The following is a 24,670-nucleotide window of genomic DNA, read 5'->3' on the forward strand; positions in this document are numbered from 1 at the left end:
ACAGATTCTGGTTCAAGTCCTTTTCAGCCATGAAATTTTATATTAGTTGTTAAATTTATATGCTGCCTATCTCACTGATAAAGCAACTCCATGTGGCTTAATTTAGTTTAGTTCAGATTACCTATTTCTCCTCAGGAAAATCAAAGCCTACATCAATGGATTTGTGTGTGTGTGTGTGTGTGTGTGTGTGTTTGTGGTATGTGTGTATGGAATGCTATGGAGGCTGTCTATGTAGCATACAAATTCAAGCGCACTATGCAAATGTAGAAAGCAATTGTGAAACCTTGTTTCCTGCACTGAGGGCTTAGAAAGCTAACTTCCTATGCCTTGGTTTGTCAACTATTATAGTATAAAACTTGTCCTGAGATTCTAACAATGAAATAAGCTCTTGCTTCTAAAGAGAACTTAATTTTTAGATATGCCCTGCATCCTTAGCTCCAAACCTGCGGATACATCCTCGAAGAGCCTTCTATCTTTCTTTTTTAGTCAAGTGAAAATCCTTCTTTCTCGGGTTCTCCAAATTTGGACTTAGGTTTCCCAAGTTTTTCTGTTACTAATACAATCATGGCCAGTGACATGTGTGCATTTCTTTCTCGTCCTCTGACAATACTTTTCAAGGGGAGGCATAACTTCAGGACACAGAAGTCATAATAAACTAATTGTAAACTATTAATCCATCTGTCACTTTCAGGCTTCTTTCAGTTGAAAAGTTAGATGAAAATTAAGTCTCTATTCAAATCCTGTAAAAATTATCTTCTGACCTTTGAACAGCATGAAATTCTCTTAGCAAAACATGCTAATTTTTGTTTATAAACTGCAAACATCAATGCAATGAATGTTGCCAGGAAAATCCATGGCAATACTGAATATATCATCTTGGATTTTAAAAATGAGCATAGTCTCTCCAAAATAGGCCATAACAAGCAGTCACGCTTGCACAATACAAAATGAACAAAATTGATTTCATGCAGTATAATCATAAGAGCATTAATCATATCAAATATTTCCTCAAAAGCTTGGCAAAAAGCTGACAGGGATTTATCTCTCCAAATCTAAGCTACACGCTGAGTTATAAACAAGTAATCAGAAGTTAGTAAACACAAGCTAATTCACAGGCAAAAATAAACAAAATGTATGTGTACGCATGTATTTGGGTGTGCAGCATTACCGTTACTTTAAAAGCAGCAGATAAGCTCTCGAAACTTAGCAATATTTTTTAAAATAAGAATATTAGCTGGCTTAGCTGATTCATAGTTCCAATTAGCTGGCTTAGCTGATTCATAGTCCCACTTTCAACCTCCTGGCAAACATCTTATTTTGGGTAGTTTTTAAGGGTAATTTTTAATTTTTATTTGAATTTTAATGTATTATTGTACAGTGCATATCCTACCTCCTCCGTCTATCTATGTATCTATGTATATCTATATTTTTGTATCCACATTGTTTTTAATATGACTGTACACCGCCCCGAGTCCTGTTTAGGAAAGGGTGCGGTCTATAAATTAAAGTATTATTATTATTATTATTATTATTATTATTATTATTATTATTATTATTATTATTATTATTATTATTATTATTAATAATAATAATAATAATAATAATAATAATAATAATAATAATAATAATAATAATAATAATAATAATAATAATAATAATAATAATAATAATAATAATAATAATGTCACATTAAAAAAGCATTATTCGGAAGATATACAACTATGAAATTTGCCTATGAGATTAAGTTTTGGTTTATTTGATCTGAATGATAATATCAGAAAAAGTCATTTCGGAATAGGTGTTCCAGAAAAAGTGATACATTTCCCCCAGTTTCTTCAAGCCCACTTTATTACTTTATCAAGTTATGCAAATGTACATCCTTTTTCAGAATTAGAAAAATAATGCTAGAGCTTTGAGAAAGAAAAGCAAGGAAAAACACTTCAAAACAGGATTAATAGCACACGCAGAAACCATAATTCTTCCTTTAATTAGGAAAAAAAAATTCCACAGCTCAAACATTGGTAGCATAACGTTTGTAACAAAACAATACTACCCTTAGTTAATAACACCACTAAAGTTCTGGAGATGTTATGTTTTGTGCTGCATCTTCCTCTTTCTACATTTTTAAAAACACTTTTATTGCACCGTCGCACAATAAAACTCCCAAAACTCATGGTTCTGTCATGATCATAAACAGGAAAGTTTCAAGCAGTGTAAATGTTTTCCAAATAAAAAAGGAGTGAAACAAAACGTATTATCACTCTGTGCAAAATGAAATGTCTCTTGGGGTCTTTGACAATGGCTTACGTCCAACTCTCATTCCTAAATTTAAGTCAGTTTATAAAAAATACATTAGGGTAAAAAAATGCCTTAATAGGCATTAAAAGCCTCAGTTCAATAAATAATACATTTTAAATTATTTCTACTGGAATTATTAATATACATGTTAATGGCATCTTAATAAAATGCTACTAGATATAGTCTCTTAACATTTAATTATTATTTCCATTTCTAATTGTTCATGCCAAGTGATTGATAAAAAGAAAACTCAAAGCACTTTGTGTTTGCAACAAAGTACATCACATTAAAACAAATAATTTTTGTAAAGTCTCAGAAGAGGAAAAGTAGAGTTGCATTAACTTCAATGATCTGACTCTTTAAAGCAGCTCATCTTTTTCAGACTTGAACAGGAGCCTTCAAGACAGGCTACTTTAATGAATAGCAAGGAGGTGACCTTCTTATATGAAATCTAAATAACTTCCCAATAGCAATAGCACTTAGACATATATACTGCTTCACACTGCTTTACAATGGCCTCTCTAAGCAGATTACAGAGTCAGTATGTTGCCCCTAACATTCTGGCTTCTCATTTTACCGACCTTGAAAGGATAGAAGGCTGAGTCAACCTTGAGCCAGTGAGATTCGAACTGCCAAACTGCTGGCAGTCAGCAGAAGCAGCTTGCAATAGTGCATTCTAACCAATTCATCACTACGGCTCTTTCAATCGCTTTCAAAGGAAAGGTAGGATATTTATTTCGAGCCCAATACCTAAGATTTCCCTAGAGATGAAAGCATCCCTATCAGTCTTTCATTCTTCATGCAAGCATGCTTTTGTACTATATAATCCCAATGGAAAATTTTATTGCATTATTTTAAATGAATGAGCTAGGCCCTCTTTGGCTTTAAATAATGCATTATTATTGCATTCACAAAACTGTGAAATCACAACTGGCAGTTCTTTAGCTGATGTTGGCCTTCATACACATCAACTTGTTCCCAAAAACCTAGGATGTTGTAATGTATCAGCGAATCCAAACAGATTTGTAATTGACAGACAGAAATTTTGTCAATGTTCAGATTTTCTGAGTGCTGTCCAGGAGTTTTTGGTACGGCATCCACTGTGCTGATAATCACTGGGACCACCATGGTTAGTTTATACCATGGTCCTTCAATTTATGTTTTCAAGACTTCATATTTTATGATCCTCTCCAATTCTTTGTCTTCTGTATTTTCTGGTATTGCCAACATCAATTTCCACACTTTCTTCTTTTCAACCACAGTTAAATCCGGTACATTATGAGCCAAGATTTTATCAGTTTGTATTCGGAAATCCCACAATATCTTAACCTGCTTATTTTTACTACCTTTTCAACTCTGTGTTTCCACTAATTTTTCATTACTGGCACATGATAATTTTTGCAGATGTTTTGAATTTGGCATTTTTATCCACCTAACAAGGCCTTTCCAAGGACCTGTGATAGGCAGATATTGTTTGGTAGTGTTAAAGGTATTGTTGTAGAAGGTAAACTGTTTCCAGTAAAGCTGCCTTTTGCAATTGACTGATGATGATTTTGTCAATGCCATTCATTCATTCATTCATTCATTCATTCATTCATTCAATCAATCAATTTCTATATCCGTCAATGTCAGCAAATGACTCACAATTCAAAACATATATTACAATTAAAATTTAAAAAACAGTTTAAAACAATGAAAGCAATAAAACAATAAAAAAGCATTACAAAATTTTTAAAAAAACATTAAAATGCCTAGTTTGAAATACATACAAGTACATTTTGTGATTTTCTAGAGTCCTTTCTCTTCTATTTGACTATCCAGATATTGAAATATCCACAATCTAGACTTTTTCATCTTTTTTTTTAGCAATTGCTAAGTCTGAGTGTTATGTGGCCAGTGATTGTCTACTTGAATATTTCTAAAGTCTTCTACTTAGAAAACCTAGAGCTCTTTACCTTGGTTTCTATCCTGTTTCCCTGAAAATAAGACCTCCCCGGATAATAAACCCAATTGGGCTTTTGAGTGTATGCGCTAAAATAAGCCCTCCCCTCAAAATAAGCTCTCCATGAAAATATTGCAACACACAGCAGCCATGAGGTAACCACGTTCGCCTGCACCTCAAAAATAATAAGATATCCTCGAAAATAAGGCCAAGTGCTTATTTCGGAGGTTAAAAGAAAACAAGGCCCTGCCTTATTTTCGGGGAAACACGGTATTATTTTGTTTTTGTTTTTTTGTGGTCCCACAAGTTCTTGCTTGCAAGCAATGGCATTTTTTGCAGATATTACAAAGCACTACTGTTGCTACTTTGTCATGCCATTGTTTATATTCCATCTGTGTGGTTTTCTTGCAGCAAATAATTAAGAGGTCTGTTGTTTCTTCAGCTTCTTTGCAAGAAGAATGTGCTGTCTGTTACGGTCATCTCAATTCTGGCTTTGTATGCATTTGTTCTTAAGACTTTTATTTAATACAGGGGACCTGGAGCATATTACTCTTGGTGTTATGATCATCTTACGAAGCTTTTAATATCGTTTTTCATCAAAAATCATTAAGTTTTTATTTTATACTTGAAGCCTTCATTACAAGACGCACAAGGTCAGCCAGGCCCCCTTCAAGTTTTCATCCCCTCTTACAGACAATCATCTAATTATGAAGCAGGAAGGGTCCACAAAAACAACTAATTTAAAGGAAGCAAATTAAGTCATACTTGAGAAAAGCTGCCCGGCTTCTTTTTAAAACCCACAACTTTCATAAGTGAAACAGAAGTTGTATAGATCTTACCATAAGGATTTTTTAATCTTTAAATAAAATATAGAAAGCAGCGTTATTTCTGAACCTAGTTTCTTGTAGCAATGAAAATTAATTCTTATCCATCTTCTGTAAGGTACACTTTTATTCAATAAACCTTTATGAGAATTAGCTGAAGGAATTTGGAATGTTCAGTCTGAAGAAGAGAAATCTCAGGGAAGGCAAATTTATCTTTTCTTCTTTAGACTGAACATCCCAAACTCCGTCAGCTAGTGTTCATAAAAGTTTATTGTCAAAGTCCCTGTATCTCCTTTGTTACCTTCTTCTGAACCTTTTCTTATCAATATCTTTCTAGATATACTCTCTGAAGTGAACTTTTACCCCAAATTGTTGTGATGGCACAAACAACAATATGCTATACAAGGTTGGGGATGAGAGTGATACAGGGAAGGCAATCTCTATTCTATTTGCAATAGTTTAAAAAGAGATTCTGACAGTGTTGGACATCTGTACTTCAACCTTCACATCCCAGGTATTTACTGACAATCATTTGTATCTTGCCATAACTTCAAGAGCTTAAACCAGGGGTAGTTAACCTTTTTATACCTACCACCCACTTTTGTATCTCTGTTAGTAGTAAAATTTTCTAACCACCCACCGGTTCCACAGTAATGGTGATTTATAAAGTAGGGAAGTAACTTTACTTCATAAAATTTATAAAGCAGAGTTACAGCAAACGCCTACCGCCCACCATGAAAGCTGAAACGCCCACTAGTGGGCGGTAGGGACCAGGTTGACTACCACTGGCTTAAACAAACTTAGAGATATTTATTCTTTTCATCCCCACAGCAACACTTTGAGGTAAGTTGGGCTATGAGAATGTAACTGGCATAAAGGTGGGCTTGAACCTCAGTCTTCCCAATCCAAATCAAACACTTTAACTATGACATTACTTAGTTAAGATTGTGCAGACTAAATTGATTTGTAAACTGTATTTTCAATTTAATTACTGTTCATATAGATCCATGCTACATGGGAAGGATTGTTTCAGAAAACATGCTACGGTCTCAAATTGGGTGATATCAAAGTTAGAATGTTAATCTGACTTATAATTAAACTCAATAAACCAAGTCATCTTAATGTATCAATACATGAAGTTTTTTCTTGTATGTAGCAATAATTTTAAAAACGAAGAAATAATTGATAAATGTTATTTTTATGCAAATTCAACCTTCTAATTGCAATGTGTTCAATTTGAATATTTTTAAATAAGTTTTGTTAGCACATATTTTTCTGAATTTAAACTTTAAGTGAGGAAATGAAAGTTATTAGCATATTTTATATATACTTCCGAGACCATTCCCCTGAAAAAAGATAGATTTAACTTTAATTTCTGGTAGTTAAATTGGACTTGTACTTTGGTCCTTTATTATAGTACTATTTAAAATAATTCACTCATATTAAGATTAATGAAATAATATTTCAAAGCTGCCTAGTACATGGGATTTCATTACTGAAAGCAGACAAATATTAAAAGTATGTTGAAATGCGGGATTATAGCACCTCTTTATCAAGACCACTATAATTATAACTTATATTCGCTTAGTTTCATGACTAGACACTAAATGTTATGCACTTAAAGTTTAGGGACAGATATAAGAATATAGTTGTAATTGGTATGTAAAAATCTGTGAGTGATTTAATTTAAATGCCGCAAGCAGCAACTTCAAGCAATCCTTGACCATGTAAAATGTATTATAAATAGTTCTATATACAACATTCACTTGGAAGCTCACTAGAGACAAATAATGGCCTTGTATTTTGTTCTCATTTACTCTGAATTATCCAAACCTTCTGTTTCCAATACACCTGGCATGGCTTAATTACACCAAACAAAACCTCATTTAAACAAGAGGGTGACCTTGAGTGTAATCTATCAAAACAACAGCTAGCTTTAAAAGTTAGCAGGTTTTAACAAACTGCCAAGATATACAAGAACAATTTTCATTATGTGCTCAGACATTTTTAAAGCAGTTTTAGTATATTTAAGGAATAGTTGTACAGTCTTTTTGAAACATTGAATCTTCAATAGTTTTTTATAATTATTTAGATTTTAATAGACTTCTATGTAATTGATAAGCACAAATTCATAATCACACTCACATTAATTAAACAACAGAAAATGAGTAGTGTTGATGGCTCCTCAAATAACTTTAAAAACAAAATAACTTCCTCGTGATCATAGTGGTATCATTCTTCTAGGAAACCTGTTTTTCTTAAGTTATTTTAAAAACTAAAAATGATCACCAAATTATTTTGGAAATTAATTCAATCAGCATACATACAGTACATGTGTATCATTTCATTCCAAAGCAATAAAACAGAACTCTACTGAAAGCTTTAGGTGTGAAATGTAGACAATGAAAAACACAAAGAGCTAAGGAACCTTAGGATAATTATTCTAAATAGTGTTATGGCAAAATAAGGAGCTTACCTTTCCACAGACAAATACAGTATTTATATAAAAGCTATTTCATTTCATCAATGCTTACACTTTTAAAAATAGCTCAAAAATGCCATGGAAAGTCATTGTAAATTATTTCTACCCAGTTGCTGGCATATAATTGTATTTATAATATAGCCAAGGTTTAATTAGCCATGGTACAATACAATGTAGGATAGTCAATAGACAACAACCAGATTTTTATAAGCTTATAACTAACTACCCAATTGGATTGGTAGTACTCTCTGACTTCAGAGTTATTTTTATGAAAAAACAACAACACAAGAGACACATACTGCTATGCTAACCTGTTAGTTACTATCTAAATATTTTATTATGAAAGGACAACAATCTTCTACATCTGATGCAGTTTGACCAAACTGCTTTGCCCTCAATTTCTTTTATAGAATCTGTGTCAGGCCTGGAAGCCATCTTGGGGCCCTTCTTTTGTTGGGGGTATTACTTGGAACCCCCAAGAACCAGCTGTTCTTTCAACAGTGGCAAACTGCTATCAGCACCATCACTTTAATGACATTCTATCTATCCTAATATTTAATAACATTAAACAGATACTCTTGCTAGTTTGGAAAAATGCTAAGATAAATCCAGGTATGTATCCTATCATTACAAGACACAGGGTCTCCATTTCCTGGAAAAAAGACAATATTGTGGAGGTAATATTGGTCAAACAACCTGTGGAGTTGCAGGTCAACTAATAGATATTTTTCTTCCTTATATCCTATCATTAGTGCTTTGGACAGTGAAGAAAAAAACTGAATAACTTCTAAATATTTTTAAATTATTAATTGGAATAATTTATTATTAATTGGACTTATAGTGAGCTGAACCAGTCTCTGAACATACTATTTCTTTAAATAAAACTTAAATAATTCACAGCAGGAAGTATAAAAACGCTTCATACAAATTGCAGTGGATTAAGATAAAAGTTCAGAACTATTATTCAGGGGGATTCCAGTATTAGTCTTCCTGTTTACATACTTTTGATTGAACAACAATCATTCCCAAAGATTGAGGCCATGTCCTAATAGTTCCTATTTGCAAGAAAGGTAACCAACTACTGCCCTATCATTGCCTCGGCACACTATCAGAAAAATTCAGCCATAGACTAAAGGCTTCTTCTGCATATCTATAAATTATATGACAACTATAAAGGTCAGATGCAACTTCCAAGGCCATTATACTAAGGAGATCCTTATCAACCGTTCAGCAGGGATACAGTTTGGTACCATAATTATTACATCAATCCTGTAGTTGCCAAGATTAATAACCTTTTACCATCATCTTTTCCAACTTGGCAGAGAATAATATAACAATTATCTAGTTAACAGCTATTATGAAGTTCTGCTCTCCCAGACCCATACTGGCCCCAAAAAGACCATAGGCCAAATACTGTAATGGGGAAACTCTAAAAAGGCAGTACAATCAAATCAAGTGCAGGCCTTTGAGAAATGTTCTAAAATGCACATCTGGAAATTAACCCATCCATATAGCTGCTGCTGGACATCTTCTTCTCTTTCCTTCCATCTTTTCCAGCATTAAAGCTTTCTCCAGAGGTGTAGGTTTTTGCATAATGTGTCTGGAGTAGGGTCATTTGAGCCTTATCATTTTGGCCCAGAATGAGCTGGTTGATTTGTTCAATTATCCATTTGCTTAGTTTTTTTGGCTGTCCATAGTATTTTCAGAAGTCTTGTCCAACAACAAAGTTAAAAAGCATCAATATTCTTTCTAGTCTGCTTCTTTGAAGACAATTTTTACTTCTTTACAGTGTCATGGGGAATACCACTGGTTGCACTATTCTAATTGCTATAGCATCAGAATATTTTTTTCATGGTTTTCATGACTGCTCCAGCAAAACAGCATAATTCTTGACTACTTGTTTCTTTAGTATTCAGAGAACCTATCTATTTTTTGATATCTTCATTGTCAATTCTAAGGCTTGTCTGAGAGCCAGTTTGGTCTAGTGGTGAAGGCACCCATCTAGAAAATGGAAGACTATGAGTTACAGTCTCACCTTAGCCATGAAAGCCAGCTGAATGATCTTGGACTGGCCATTCTCTCTCAACCCAACCCACTCCACAGGGTTGTTGTAGGGAAAAAGAGAAAGATGTGTTGGATACGTCTGCTGCCTTGAGTTGCTTATAAAAATAATAAAGGTGTGATATAAATAAATAAAGTAGTATTTGTAATAGTTGTCATTAGTTTGGTCTTCTGTATATTCAATTTTAATTCTAGTCCATTTTTTCATTATCTTTACCACTATACCAATATACCAAAAGTTCTTTTGTATTTTCAGCTATCAGCATAATGTCATCATATAACACGTTTTGACGTTTCTTCTTCCAACTTTAGAACCATACTCATTTTCCAATACAGCTTACATTATATATATATATATATATATATATATATATATATATATATATATATATATATATATATATATATATATATATATATATATATATATATATATATATATATATATATATATATATGAGAGCTAATTAGCTCGAAATAGATCTATGCCAGTCTCCCTTTATTAATTTATCAGTACAAATATAACATATAATATGTGTGTGTGTGTGTGTGTGTGTGTATGTATGTATGTATATGTATATGTATATATATATATATATATATATATATGTGTGTGTGTGTGTGTATGTATGTATATGTATGTGTATATGTATATGTATATGTATATATTCAGCATATCAAATGATCAGTTGAATAAATAAGGAAGCAGCATGCAGCCCTTTTCCACTTCTTTGCCAACCTGAAGGCACTATTTCACCATGTTCAATTGATTCTATGGATTCCTGGTCAGTGTATAGGTTTAGCATGAGGACAACAAAATGTTCTAGGATTGGCGTTTTTTTCTAAGCACATTCCAAGCTTCGTGTAATCCACACAATCAAAGGTCTTTCTGTAATCAATGAAGTGCCAAATGACATCTTTTTACTATTCCTTGTTTTCTCAGTTATCCAGCATAAATCAGAAATGTCTCATGTTCCTTGGCCTATTCTAAAGCCAGCTTAAACATCTGGCTTCTCTTTTTCCATATGCTCTAATCTATGTTAGATGATCTGCAAAAGCATTATCTACTGCAATATACTATAAACTATGTTCTTTATAGATTCAATTTTATTTTAAAGTTTGGGATTTCACATATGGAGTATATCTGCTTGGCATATGCTTGCCTTAGCATATGCAAATATAAAATTAAAAACTAGTATATTTTTAACTTTTTAGCTTGATGCTTTTTCATGGGCTCAAGGCAATACAAAGACTATGCTAACTTTCCCCAAAATGTAGCCTATGAGGTTAAGGCAGAGAGGGAACAATTACAAAAATACACTCAGCCATTTTCCTAGAACAGAAATTGAACTTAAGTTTCCTAGGTTCAAGTCCAGCACTAAAAGCACTCTATTAGAATGACTGCAATAGTACATATGTCATAAATTCAATGAATGCTAGTAATATAATTTTTCCCACAAATCTCCTTCAAAAATTCTAATACATATGAAATATGTCTGGATAATATGGATAAAGGTGTTAAATAGTATCAGATACTAACTAATATTATTTTAACTTACATATTTATCTAGCATTTAGCACAGGGGTGTCAAACTCATGTCATCACATGACGTATGAGGACTTTCTCCCCCCTTTGCTAAATCGCATGGCCAGCGCATGACACATCCAACCTGCGGACCACGAGTTTGACAGCTCTGATTTAACACAACCAAACTCTGAGGGTGATTAGGATGGATGGGGACATACTGGAATATTAGCAAAATCAGCATTGCACAAGTGCAAGCATATACAAATGTACAAAGAGATAAACTTTCTATCCATGTATCCTTATATAAAATAATATGTAAGACAAATTTTGAAGCAACTATACATCCTCAAAATGCTAAAAGGTCTTTAAATGTTTAAAGGGTTTTTTTCCCCAAAAAAATCTGCATAATATATTCAAAAATATGACAAAAAAGGAGAATGCCATTGGTATTTTAATGAACGTTGCAAATATCATATGATTAGCTTCCTTTTCTAACTGTAATCAGCTTGACAGATTTGAACAGGATATTTTTGGCAAGTGATTATTCAACCCTAATAGCAGTTAATTAACTGTCAAAGAGTAGAATATTCTGATGGTGGTAGTGGTGGTGAATTCCTGCAGGCACTTAAGTATAGTAATATACATAATATGTGGATTTTTCATATACTAGCAAACTACCCCCCAAATTTGTTTTTATCAAATTAAGTTAAGTATTTTAAGGGAATGTTTTATTACAAACATAAATACAGACTCTACACACTGGTTTAAAAGTAAACCATCTGGTTCTTGATTAGAAAGCTAATGTATCATGTTAAAATAGCTTTACATTTACAGGGAAGAAAAAGTATAAATTTGGGGTGCAGCTGTACTTGTAAATGTATTTGACATGTACATTATGGAAGAAGACAGTTGAATCAGCCATACTATTTAAAAATTAAGAATCTTATTAAATATATTGCACTTTTTATGTTCTGGTAAAATCTTTCAATTCTGTACAAAGAGATTAGTTCACTGATTCACTGCCAATTATGCAAAAGGCTAGCAGTATTTTGCCATTTTAATACCCTTTCTGTAGAGATTATATAATGTACTATATTTTATGAAATACTTTGTAATGAATTTATTAATGGCACGAACAGATGAGAGTATCAGGTTTTCATTTTATTGGTGTGGTGTGAATTTTTAGAATTGTATCCCACTTTTATTACTTTATTAGTAACTCAAGGCCACAAATGTACATAATACTCCTTTCTCCTACTTCAACCACAACAACCCATGAGGTGAGTTGCACTGAGTGTGTGACTAACCTAAGGCAAGACTAGAACTTCAGTATTCCCAGTTCCTAGCCAAGAACCTTAATCAATACACCAAATAGGCCCCTTAGCTTTTGTTTGGTTTTTACTCATTTTTTTGCTCAGTTTATTTGTTTGGTTGAGGTATTTCGCTCAATATGTAAATGCCAAAACTTTAAGTCCAAATTGTTTTAACCTCAGTGCAAACAAAAGGACTGCCTCCAGGTAGCAATACCACATGAATTTCCTGGGCTGACTTAGAACCTGGTATGCCCAGGAAAATGACCTTCTTAAGTACTGACAGATTGAGAAAAAACCAGTACAATTTCGTTTCAAAAGTTAAAACGCTAGCAATGAAAGCAAGCGTTCTGAAATGGCACCTATACCATAAATTTCAATCACTGGCTTTAAAAAAATCTTCAACTGAATTTGATGCAGAGTATTAGTAAAAAGGAATCGAGAGAAGCTGTTTATTAACCTAATAAAAGTACACTACCTAAAATGTACATATTTCTCATCCTTGGTAACTCAGAAATTAAGTCTGCTTTTCAATTAGAAAAAAATATGCAAATAACTATTTTGTAAGACGGCACATTCTGCCTGAGTAGGCATGGATGATCAGCAACTTCAAACAAGCTTATGTGTGAAAATCAGAGCATTTGAATTTAAAAAAACTCTTGATGTTTTATATAGAGGATCTTAGGTTACCATCTATGTGTGAAATGTAACATATGTTTCTATAAAAATATCCCCCTCCAATTATAGCAATTCAAAAAGAAAAATTACCTAATTAAGTATTTTTGCTTTAATAATCTCATCACGAGTAAATAATTAAAAAGACGAAAACGGTGCTGTAAGATGTGTTGCAACAGCAATTCTGAAAAGGTAGACGAAATAAAAGGGAGAACTTAAAACGTTATGACAGTTTGGGATTGTTGGGTGTTTATTTTGTTTTGGTGTCTTCGAGTCAGACAAGTCCCTGCAGTTTTCTTGGAAAGATTTTAAAAGTACTTTGTCATTGTCTCTTTTCTAGGGCTGACTGGCCCAAGGTCACCAGCTGGCTTTGTGTCTAAGGGAGTACTAGAACTCGCGATCTCTGTTTCTAGCCTGGCGCCTACAAATGTTGCCTACAAATAGCACCAGAGATCATGAGTTCTAGTACTCTTTTAGACACAAAACTAGCTGGTGACCTTGGACCAGTCAACCCTAGGAAGGAGGCAATGGAAAAGTACTTTCCACATCAATTTGTAGCAGGGTGGATTTGATTTAAATCATGATTTAAACCACTAGTTAAAAGGCTTGATTTAAATCTGACACTCAATTTAAATCATAATTTTTAAAGAGCAACTGTCATCTCTGTCCTGCTGCGGCTCCTGCTCTGACCCACTGTTGACTCACCGACAGTCCCACTCACTTTAATGGGATGGCTGGTGATGTGGCAATGACACAACAAGATGAGGGATGTGGCAGGCCAGTAGATGCCCTCTAACAGGCGCTGCCATGATGGATCTGAAATGACAGGTGGTCTTTAAATGTAAGGACTCATTCTTGCTGGTAGTTAGAATCTTTAACATTATTATTTGCAAACAAAATGAAGGATTCTTATCTAGCTTGCAGAGCTTGGATTCATTGAATGAGTTTACAAAAAATATAAATATTGCAGAATATACAGCCTCATGCTACATAACTAAGCTCCGCTTTATGCTGAATAAATTAAATTATTAATGCATCCTAAATAGAAAACTATCTTTAGATAGATTTTTACTCCAAAAGCATTTTTAAAAAAAATAAATTTAATAAAAAATTTAAAAATCCGATTTAAATTTCAAAAAAAATATTTTTTGAAAAATATCAGCAATTTCTATCCATCCTGATTGCTAGACACTGAAAAAAGGATTTCAATCTGAGGGGAAAAAAGCTTTTAATTCTAGATCTTCAATTAATATATTCAGAAATGTTCTGACAATTGTAAAACAGCAAAAAGCCACCCAAAAAAAAGCACAAGGAAAAATCCTTAAACTTTCATAACTTTTTAACTAATGTTCTTTAAATTCTTGGCCTGTGGTATTGCTTAGCTTTTTGTTGAGCTTAGCCAGAATAGGGATAACTATAGTTCAACCTTTCCTAACTGGGTCCTTTCCAGGTATATTAGGCTAAAACTATCATTAAACAGGCTAATTGAGAATTATAGGAACTGTGGATTAAGACATCCAGTTTAAGGCAGCTGCTATAGCTGATTATTGTTACACTCAAGACTCCTGCAGGAAACCAGAGCTACCTGAAAATATATTGAAAATATGTATTATGCCTGGACAATATTCAACAAGACAAGAAAATAAAACCATCTGGACTAATTAAAAACCTTAAACTCAGTTTGAAGATGAACTGTCTGTGAGGCAGAATAGATTTTCCTATTATGACAGGTCACCTCAAATTCTACCTTTAGCCTGCTTAGTCCTTTGTCCTGTCCCTACTTTCCATTTTCCTCCAGGAAGTCTTTTTCCACATACACATTTCTTTCTTGGTGTGTGTGTGTGTGTGTGTGTGTGTGTGTGTGTGTGTGTGTGTGTGTGTGTAATAATGTTTTAAACAATATTATAACATATATAAGTTTATATGCATAAATAAGATTTGGAAAAACAAAAAAATCCCAGGTGGTCCTCAACTTGACTGAAAAAATGTTGGTAGGGCATTTCTGTGCTGTGGTTGTGCACAAAAAGGGAATGCCCGTAACAACATGAAGAAGCCTGGTAGGTTTGATTAAACCTGTAGGTTAATAATTCTCCCTCCCCAATAAAACAAATGTAAGTCATAGTTCCATTGCTTTTCATATTTTTGATCTAAGGGGACTGGAAGTATCCTATGAAAACTGGATTCATCTTTTGAGGGAAAGAGGGAGGATAAAAATTGGAAAAAAAATGGTCTTCAAAGCTAAAATAGATGTGTCACTGTATTTTCCTTGTTTTTATTTTTAACATGAAAAAAGTAGAAGTGATGTTTTGATTGCGATGAGCAGCTTGGCAGGATGACCTCTGAATTCTGGATAAAGTTCAAAATAAATGCTTCTTAGGGTAGCCAATCTGTTGCTTTTTCAAAAAGTCTCTCCATTACCTCATTTTCAAAGGTAACGCCTCACCCAAAAGCCCTTTAATTTCATCTGCTATTCAAACTTCACTGATATTTCTTGCCACCCTCAACTTTTGCAGAGGAATGATTAAACCCTAAAAAAAATGTACACAGGAGGGAGAGCGTTCAATCCAGCTTGATTACTGTAGAAGCAGCAAATGATCCATATGAACAAGGCAGACAAGGGGAAAAAATCTGGAACACATACCCATTAAAGGGCCAATTTGCTTGACTCCGTGAAGCCAATGAAAACTTAAAACTGTAATTCTGTTCTCTGCTGCAGTTCCTATGGCAACAATTCTCTAATCACAGAAAACAAGTCCAATTCCTAGAACTATCCACAATTTCTCTCACTAGTTTTACACTAACCAACTTGTTTAAGATCACCAGCAGACTGTTGCCATAGCAGCTGATGAAACGAGTGGAAAGAACAACTGTGAAGAGAGGGCAACTGCCTACATATCTGATATCCTCCATTAACTCTCCCACATTCATTTTTCACATTTTGTTTGTACTCTTTTATTGCCAATATGTATTTCTAATATAACTGTAAAGTTATCTGAAGTATGATGGCATGAATGTTCATGGTATAATGGAAAAGACATTCATTCAGGATTTCTCTTTTCATTGGAATGCTTCCTCTGGCTCTGAAAGTAAAGAGGAAAAGCTAGCAGATTCTCAGCTACAATTCATGAAGCAACAGGTTATCATCCCTCTCTATCTCTATCTGATGAATATGGAATCAGAGCCTATCTTTGGGACTGCCAAACCCTAAATCAGCTAAAGTTTCCACGTTTTTCTGGTTTTCATAATTGCAATATTGCTTGCTGCCCAGAGACAACTGGATTGAGATGGATGGCTATCCAATTCTAACTTACAGAATACAGAACAACAAAGTTGGAAGAGACCTGGGACGTCTTCTAGTCCAACCCCTGCTCAAGCAGGAGACACTGTGCCATTCCAGACAAATGGAAGTCCAATCTCTTCTTAAAATCCCCCACTGATAGAGCACCCCAACTACTGGATGCAAGCTCTTCCACTGATTAATTGTTCTAACGATCAGGAAACTTCTCTTTAAGTTATAAATTGGATTTCTTCTTGATACGTTTCCATACATTACTTCTTGTCCTGCCCTCAGGTGCTTTGGAGAATAAATTGACCCCTGTCTTCTCTGTTAATAGCCCTTCAAATATTGGAAGACTGCTCTCATGTAACTCATAGTCTTTCTCTTCTTAGATTAGACTTACCCAGTTCCTGAAACCATGCATCATGTTTTAACCACAGCCCCATAATCCATCTTTGTTGCTCTTCTCTGCACCCTTTGTAGAATCTCAACATATTTTGTTTCGTGGTGACCAAAACTGGATGCATTATTCCAAGTATGGTCTTACCAAATAGTATAAAGCAGTACTAACACTTCCCATGACCTTGATACTATCCCTCCATAAAATAATTCATGTAATTTCAGGATATAATTATAGTGACAGTCTTGGATGCTTTACCTATTGCTTCCTGTGTTGATGATGCAACATCTAAATTTTATTTGCTAATCACCTTCTTCCTGCATTAGTTTGGAGAAGAAATGTACACTAATGCTGACTATTTTCTACCAACACTTTTTAAAGAAAATCTGGAAAGAAGGGGAGCAGTAATAAAATATAGAATGCCTGTACATAGCTTCTAATTTATAAATACAAAACACTGGAAAGGTTTTTACTGCCATTCCCACCTGCAATATTTTGTAGAGCAAGGATTGCAATTATTATTGAACTAAAATGGTTATCCCAATCAATATGCTAATCTGAAATATAATCAACTCATATACAAAACTAATAATCTGAAGTAATAGCAGCAGATTATGCCATAATTATTCCAATGTTTCTTATGAGGGAAATTTAACTTTTTAACAATGTCAGGATTATGTACTTATAATTATTTGACTACTGGTTTTATCCAGAATTTAGCAACTTACAATATATGTTTAGGACTGGAATGTAATGTTCACTTAATGAAATACAGTATAAGTGTTTCACAAGCATTCATGTTCTGGATATATGTATTTAAAGATATAGAACAGTATTAAATCTGAAAATTATACAAAATGAATATAATCATATTAATAGCCTTTCAGACAACAACCTCAAGGGGTATTGCAAAGTTCAGAGTTGGATGGAATAACAGGTTTATACGGGATGGAAAGTTTCCTCCTCCATTAGTAGAATCATATTAGACAAGTGGAATTTTGAATCTCAAAGGTCAGTTATCTTTGGAAAACATCTTCATGTTTTTAATCAAGCTGAAGGTTTTTCAAAGCTATCTGAAAATTCAAGAAACTACAGAGAAGTGCATGAGATATTAATATGAACAATTAGTTACTAAGGCAACAGTGACAAATATTAACTGAGCTGCTTTTATTTCGTTATTCTCATCATTTTCTTCTACTTTCATTACTGTTTTCAAATTATTCAGAAATAATAATCCTATAATTAAATAGAAGTAGGAATGCTGGCAACCAGTTTCTATAACCTTACTGACCCTCAAAGCTGCCAAATAGTTACAAAATGCATTGTAGCTGGTTTTATGGGCTAATTATAATGAAGACAATATGTTTTTTTTTAAAGTCGTAGTCTGACATCTTAAAATAATCCTGGAAAGATCTAGCACAAGATAGCACACTCTGTATTTGATTGTATAAACGCATGAACCAGCAAGCTTAGGAAATTCTTCCTCATCATTTTCTTCTTTTTCCTCATCATTCCTAATACCCTCTAGATAAGGAGGGCAATTGTTGAGGAAAAAGGCAGCCTCCTTTAATATTGAAGTGGCTCTGACACTTTAAATCCCAATTACAACTTCTCAGCTTCTTTTATAGCTATTTTAGATGTAATGCTAACTATGGCTTACAATAACATAAACATACATCTTATAAAGCTGTGAAAAGAAGAGAACCTTTCACCAATTCTTTTATGTCTGGAAAACAGTAGTTATTTCACACATACCTAATCTGTTACTCTATTATATAATCACTAGTTAGCTTTATCTTGCTAATGCAGATAAGCACTTCCTATTAACAATGTCATCATTTTACAGTAATTGTATTTTAATATGTTTGCTGCACTTGGAAGTCTCTCCAGAATTTTATCTCTTTTAATAGATTACTTTCTAACAAAAATAGAAAAAATGATCCACCAAAATATATCTATTTCAATAGTATAATGGCAACACATGATCTACATGCTCGTTATTTAATATGAACCAATCTGGGATCATATCTATATGGACTTTAGCAAAAAAAAAATTCTCCCAAAAGCACTAATGTAAAATACATTTGCCTTGTCTAACTTTTCACTTATCCTAACCAGACAAAAACAACAACACCTTGCATAGATACAGTTAAGACAATTAATTACATTAGTGCTGATGAGGCTTTAAATAGCTAGTTCACTTCTAATTAATGCCTGTTTTATGTTTTAGATCCATTGTTAAAATAATAATGCAAATATGAATAACTTGCATTATTACATCATTTTCTAGCTAATGCCTCTTTTACAACTATCTAAGCTCTATTGTCAAAACAATAATAGAAATACAAACAATAAATTTTCCATAGGATATATACTTTAAAAAATACTCAAAAACCCACATTCAAAGAAAACAACATACACTAAACTGATTTTACAGAACATGATTGCTTCAGCTTTAGAATATATAAGAAAAAACCATTAAATAGGTTATCTATGACCACAACAGAGCTCAAATTTTCTGTTGCTAAGTGAGACAATTGCTAAGTGAGTTTTCTCTAATCTCTGTACAATTAAGAGATAGACAATATACACTCAAATTATTGTTTAAGTACTGATTGAGAAATATTTGTAAAGATTCTAAAGGTCACTAATGCATTTCAGAGTCTCATATCTGCACGAGTCAAAAAGAGGGCTGTGAAAATATCGACAGACCCCTCACATCCTGGACATGAATTGTTTCAACTTCTACCCTCAAAAGCAATGTTATAAGGCAGTGATGGCAAACCTTCTCGGCACCGAGTCAAAATATTTACTAAGACTGTATTACTATTATTCTTCTCATCCTTCCTGTTACCTATCTCCTCCCATTTATGACTATAACCTTGTATCTCTACAATTAATATTGTTTTATTTGTTTTTAGCATGATTTGATTGCTTATTTAGTAACCTATGACTATCACTAAGTGTTGTATCTTTTGATTCTTGATGATTTTTTTGTTCTTTTCTTTTTATGTACACTGAGAGCATATGCACCAAAGACAAATTCCTTGTGTGTCCAATCACACTTGGCCAATAAAGAATTCTATTCTATTCTATATTTTACCTTTTCCATGTAGATCTATGGTGCTAAAAGAAAAGAATAAATATTACTATCTCAGAGCAAGTTATACTTTATTGAAAATTCTCTTGGGTTCCTTCCATTCTGTCAAGATGCTTTTAAGTTCTACATAATCATATATACAAAATGACTTTTACTAGAAAGATTAATTCAATGTCATGGTTAGAAGATACAAAATTACAATAAGGCTTATCCTCGGGTCCTTGAGATTCAATTATTTCAATTACTTATTTTTGACATAGTTCAATATAACATGGGAGGTTGCATTATTGGAAAATCTCAACAGGAAAAAATGCTATATTTGCTGAGTGTTAAAATGAATAGCTTTTAATAAAAAGAAACTGTTCAAATTTGCTATCATGATCAGAAGGGATTGCTGATGAGAAACACAATCCTCTGCAGGAAGGAGACTTAAATATTTAAGTTTATGTATATTCTGACCATATTAAGTTCATGCAAGATTTCAGTGTAGTTTACAGTTATTTAATTTATGTAAGGGTTGATTATATCTGACATAATTTTAATGGGTTTTGTTTTATTTTGCTTGCATTTTACTGAACATGAAGTGACTACTGGCAAACAGAAACAACCTTCTCCCTTTCTTTCTTATGAGACTGATACAAATTAATCACTTTAGAATGATCCTGAATATTAGTCTACTTTTCCAGTTTCGAATTTAAATTGCTATTCCATTTTCAAATATCTATTAAATGTTTTTGATTATATTTACTGATAAAAAACACATTAATCACATCTCTTTGGGGGACAAAATTGACAAAAAAGGAAAGGCAGAAGTCTTGTATTTTTTATGAACTGCGTAAAGGTATGCCAGCAATTTTTTAAAATATATTTTTAAACAAGTATAAAATATTTGCTCCACTGTTCTCTATTCCTCAGCAAATGTTAAGTTATTCACAATTGCTAATAACATACAGACCATCTAAGGTATTTTAATTTGGAAAATTAATCTAAAGTCATGTACATTTGAAGGGGAAAAAAGCAAAAAAAGTTACTCATATTTTTCAAAATATATTCACTAATAAAAAAAAACCTATCAAGTATTTTATAAACATGAATAAATGTTGCTATACATAAAGTAATAGTTTTAGTAAAAGCTACCCTTTCTGCAGTAAAGTGGAAATCTTATGAGTAGCCTGAACTTTTATACAAGATTGAGAATACACAGAAAATACTTATAAAAATGTCTATTAATTTCTCTGTAAAAATCTAAAGACATTGACAATAATGAATATTCACAAATATCCTAACCTCCTAATGAGAAGTTAGATGCATTAATTTCTTCAGTTATGGAAAGAAAGGAACAGCTAGCCCAGCAATGGCGACCGGTTTTTGGCTCGCGTGCCATAAGCATGGGGAGCGCAGGGGGGGTGCCGCACCCATAATGCAATGTGTGACACACACCCCAGCGCGCATGCATGCATGATAGGAGCTCCCCATTTTTTGCATGCTTTTTTTGCCCTCCGCAGGCTCCATAGGCTTTATAGGAGCCTGGGGAGGGCAAAAACAGCCTCCCCCGCCCCCTTGAAGGCCCTCCAGAGGTTTCAGGAGCTTCCCTGAAGCCTCCGGAGCACAAAAACCCGGCCCTATGGGCAAACCGGAAATTCGAGAACGGACTTCCGGTTTTCTCATAGGGCCAGTTAAGTCCTCCGGAGCCTTCAGGGGCCTTCCGGAGGCTTCCCTGAATGCTCCAGAAGACAAAAAATGACCCAACGAACAAACCAGAAGTCACTTCCAATTTGCTCGTAGGACTGTTTTTAGTCCTCTGGAGGAAGCCTCCTGAAGGCCCCTGAAGGCTCCAGAGAGCTTAAACCGGCCCTACAAGCAAACCAGAAGTCCGTTCCCAAACTTCTGGTTTGCCCGTAGGTCTGGTTTTTTGCGCTCCAGAGCTTCAGGGGCCTTCAGGAGGCTTCCTCCGGAGGACTAAAAACATCCCTATGAACAAACCGGAAGTGACTTCCGGTTTGTCCGTTGGGTCGTTCTTTGTCCTCCGGGGGTGGGGTGGGGAAGGCTGTTTTTGCCCTCCCCAGGCTCCTATAAAGCCTCTGGAGCCTGGGGAGGGTGAAAAATGGCTTTAAAAACGGCTGAACTCACCTCGAGGGCCACCTGTGGCACGCGTGCCATAGGTTTGCCATCCCAGAGCTAGGCCATAAGGAGAAGAAATAATACTATAATGGGTAGTTGAAAAATTGTACTGTAAATTTTAATTATTTGTCAACTTTATTTTCCAGTTTAGAGTGGCATGTTAAACAACAGACTGTATCCAATTGTGCCTTTCAACATTATAAAGCTGTTTAACTCAGGAAAAGCTTTTAGAAGTGGAAACTTTTTCTTTAAAAAAGAGACAATTTATTTTGCAGTACAACTTCAATACTTCTCCAGAAGTCCTACAATAAGTAGAGGATAAAATAAGATAATTACAATGAAGGTTCTGAGGGAAAGGGATCTCCAAACATTTCTTTCTTCTGTTTTCTGCACATGTAATATTTTCAAGGACTTTCTAATGTTTCATAGTAATTCAAAAATTGTTTCCTGATTCCAAGTTTTAAAATCTTTGGACTGAAACAGGCTTTCCTCCAGTGTAGGAAGAAATGATTCTAAATATACATACAGAGGAACTGTATTTTAGAGAATATGGGAATAAAGTATTACACTTAGTCCAAAATGTATGAGATTATCAATTTTGAGACAGGAAACCAAAGAGAATGAGCAGGCTGCTTCTATTTGAAGATTTTAGTCTCCGATTACATAAAGAAATATTCCTTATGAATATGGATGCTATCCGTATGCTATTGCTGTATGTTTAACACAGTGCATAATGTAATATGTGCTGAAGATATACACTATGTTCAGTTAATTCCCAGCCAGAAAGAAAAATATGTAAGTATATACTTATATCATGTAGAAATATTAAATCAGCAATATCCACATAAAATCCATCAACATTTGGAAAGCAAACTGTACAAAAGAACTTACAAAATCAAAGTCACCATCCTGGGGAACTTTCCAGTTATCAGGGAAAATATTCTTCGCTATGTGATAAGATTCATGTATATTCTGGTTGCAGTTTTCATGGGCCTTATTTTTGGAATCCTGTTTATCAAAATAGTCCATAAACGAAGGTCGTTGAGCCTGTGGTGATGTAGCGTTTCCTGTTTTGAAAGTAAGAAAATAGTCAAAATATGAAGAAAAACCAAGGAGCTCGAAGTGATTGAGCTGTCTGAAAGTTAACAAATTTTAAAAGTATTAATGCTTGCTTTTACTAGAAATTAAGGTAAGATGTTATAGTGACAGTACAACCAAATACAAGTACAATGAAATCACACAAAATATTATAATTAAAGCAGTATACAAATAAGTTAGGGACGTGGCTAAGATGCTGAGCTTGTCGATCAAAAAGATCAGCAGTTCGGAGGTTCAAATCCCTAGCGCTGTGTAACTGAGTGAGCTCGTTACTTGTCCCAGCTTCTGCTAACCTAGCAGTTCGAAAGCATATAAAAATGCAAGTAGAAAAATAGGGAAGGCCCACTTTGGTGGGAAGGCAACATCATTTCATGCGTTTTCGCTGTTTAGTCATGACCAAGGAGACATCTTCAGAAAGCACTGGCTCTTCGGCTTTAAAACAGAGATGAGCACTGCCCCCTAGAGTCGGGGACGACTAGCACATATGTGTGATGGGAACCATTACCTTTACTTTACAAATCTATAACCAATGTATGCACTGAAGTTAGACTGAAATGTAATTCCTTTATATTTAGCAAGTGACACCGTTTGGTTGATTTGATAGTCAGCTAAACTAGTAACTTATCCTAGTTGCTGAAATGGGAGACCTTCAAGAGCAAGAGAGAAGCAAGAAAGAAAAAGAGATTACATTGCAAAATATATATATATATATATATATAAAAGAAATACTTTCATATTTTGGTGAAAAAAACTAGACCAATGACTTCATGAAATCACCAGATCTGAACTCAAGAAAGAATTTACTTATGAATAATGCTAAATTAATTTTTCATTAAAAATGCATATAATTCATGGTTTAAAAATTAATAATTATGTAATTGTCCAAAGGAAAATAATAACTTATCTGGCTATTTAAGGTAAAGTTTCTTAAAATCATCCAATTATATATCAAGGTACTGAAGGAAAAACTGTGATTCCAAATACATTTTGCCTCATAAGGAAAAAATAATCATGTTCTTGTAGAAATAGCAGGTGCATATTATTTCTCAATTTTTCAAATCTATTACTGATGATTAAACACAAATTTGCTAAAGGAAGAGGAAACAATGCCAATTCTTGAAATTCTTTTTTTTTCATTACAATACTATACAATAGAAGTGCAAGAAATCATTTAATTAAATGTTCATAATTGTTTTAAGTTTCACATTAAACAATGATGTCTGACTTTCGAAGTGTCATAGTCATTTTCAGAATTCACTCATTACTACTTTGGCTGAATATTGGAGAAAAATATATTATGAATAATATATTATCAGAATTAATTCCCAACTCAAAAGTCATCTTCAAGCAACGTACATTTTGGAAGAAAAAGATCAAACATTTATAATCCTATTACAATAATAGCAAGAGAAATATTAAGAATCCCTGCCTTCAAAGTAAAAAATTACAATAAATCAAACAAGCCAACTTCTTTTAATAAATGTCTTAAGGTAGAATTACAGTAATACTAAGAATAACCATGGGTGGGCAAAAAAGCAATGGGAACAGGAGTGA

At 33.7% G+C, this 24,670-nt stretch overlaps 1 protein-coding gene across 1 annotated transcript in view; it reads right to left on the reverse strand.

Annotated features, from left to right (window-relative positions):
* Positions 1 to 24,670, reverse strand: part of STK3 (serine/threonine kinase 3) — a 124,162-nt gene that overhangs the window by 25,056 nt on the left and 74,436 nt on the right. Inside the window, exon 10 of the mRNA XM_081950331.1 lies at positions 22,910 to 23,085. Coding sequence (XP_081806457.1) covers positions 22,910 to 23,085 — 176 coding nt within the window. The remainder of the gene's footprint in view (positions 1 to 22,909; positions 23,086 to 24,670) is intronic.

The sequence above is a fragment of the Natrix helvetica genome (genome assembly GCF_964273705.1).
Source record: "Natrix helvetica genome assembly, chromosome: 4".
NCBI lineage: Eukaryota > Metazoa > Chordata > Lepidosauria > Squamata > Natricidae > Natrix > Natrix helvetica.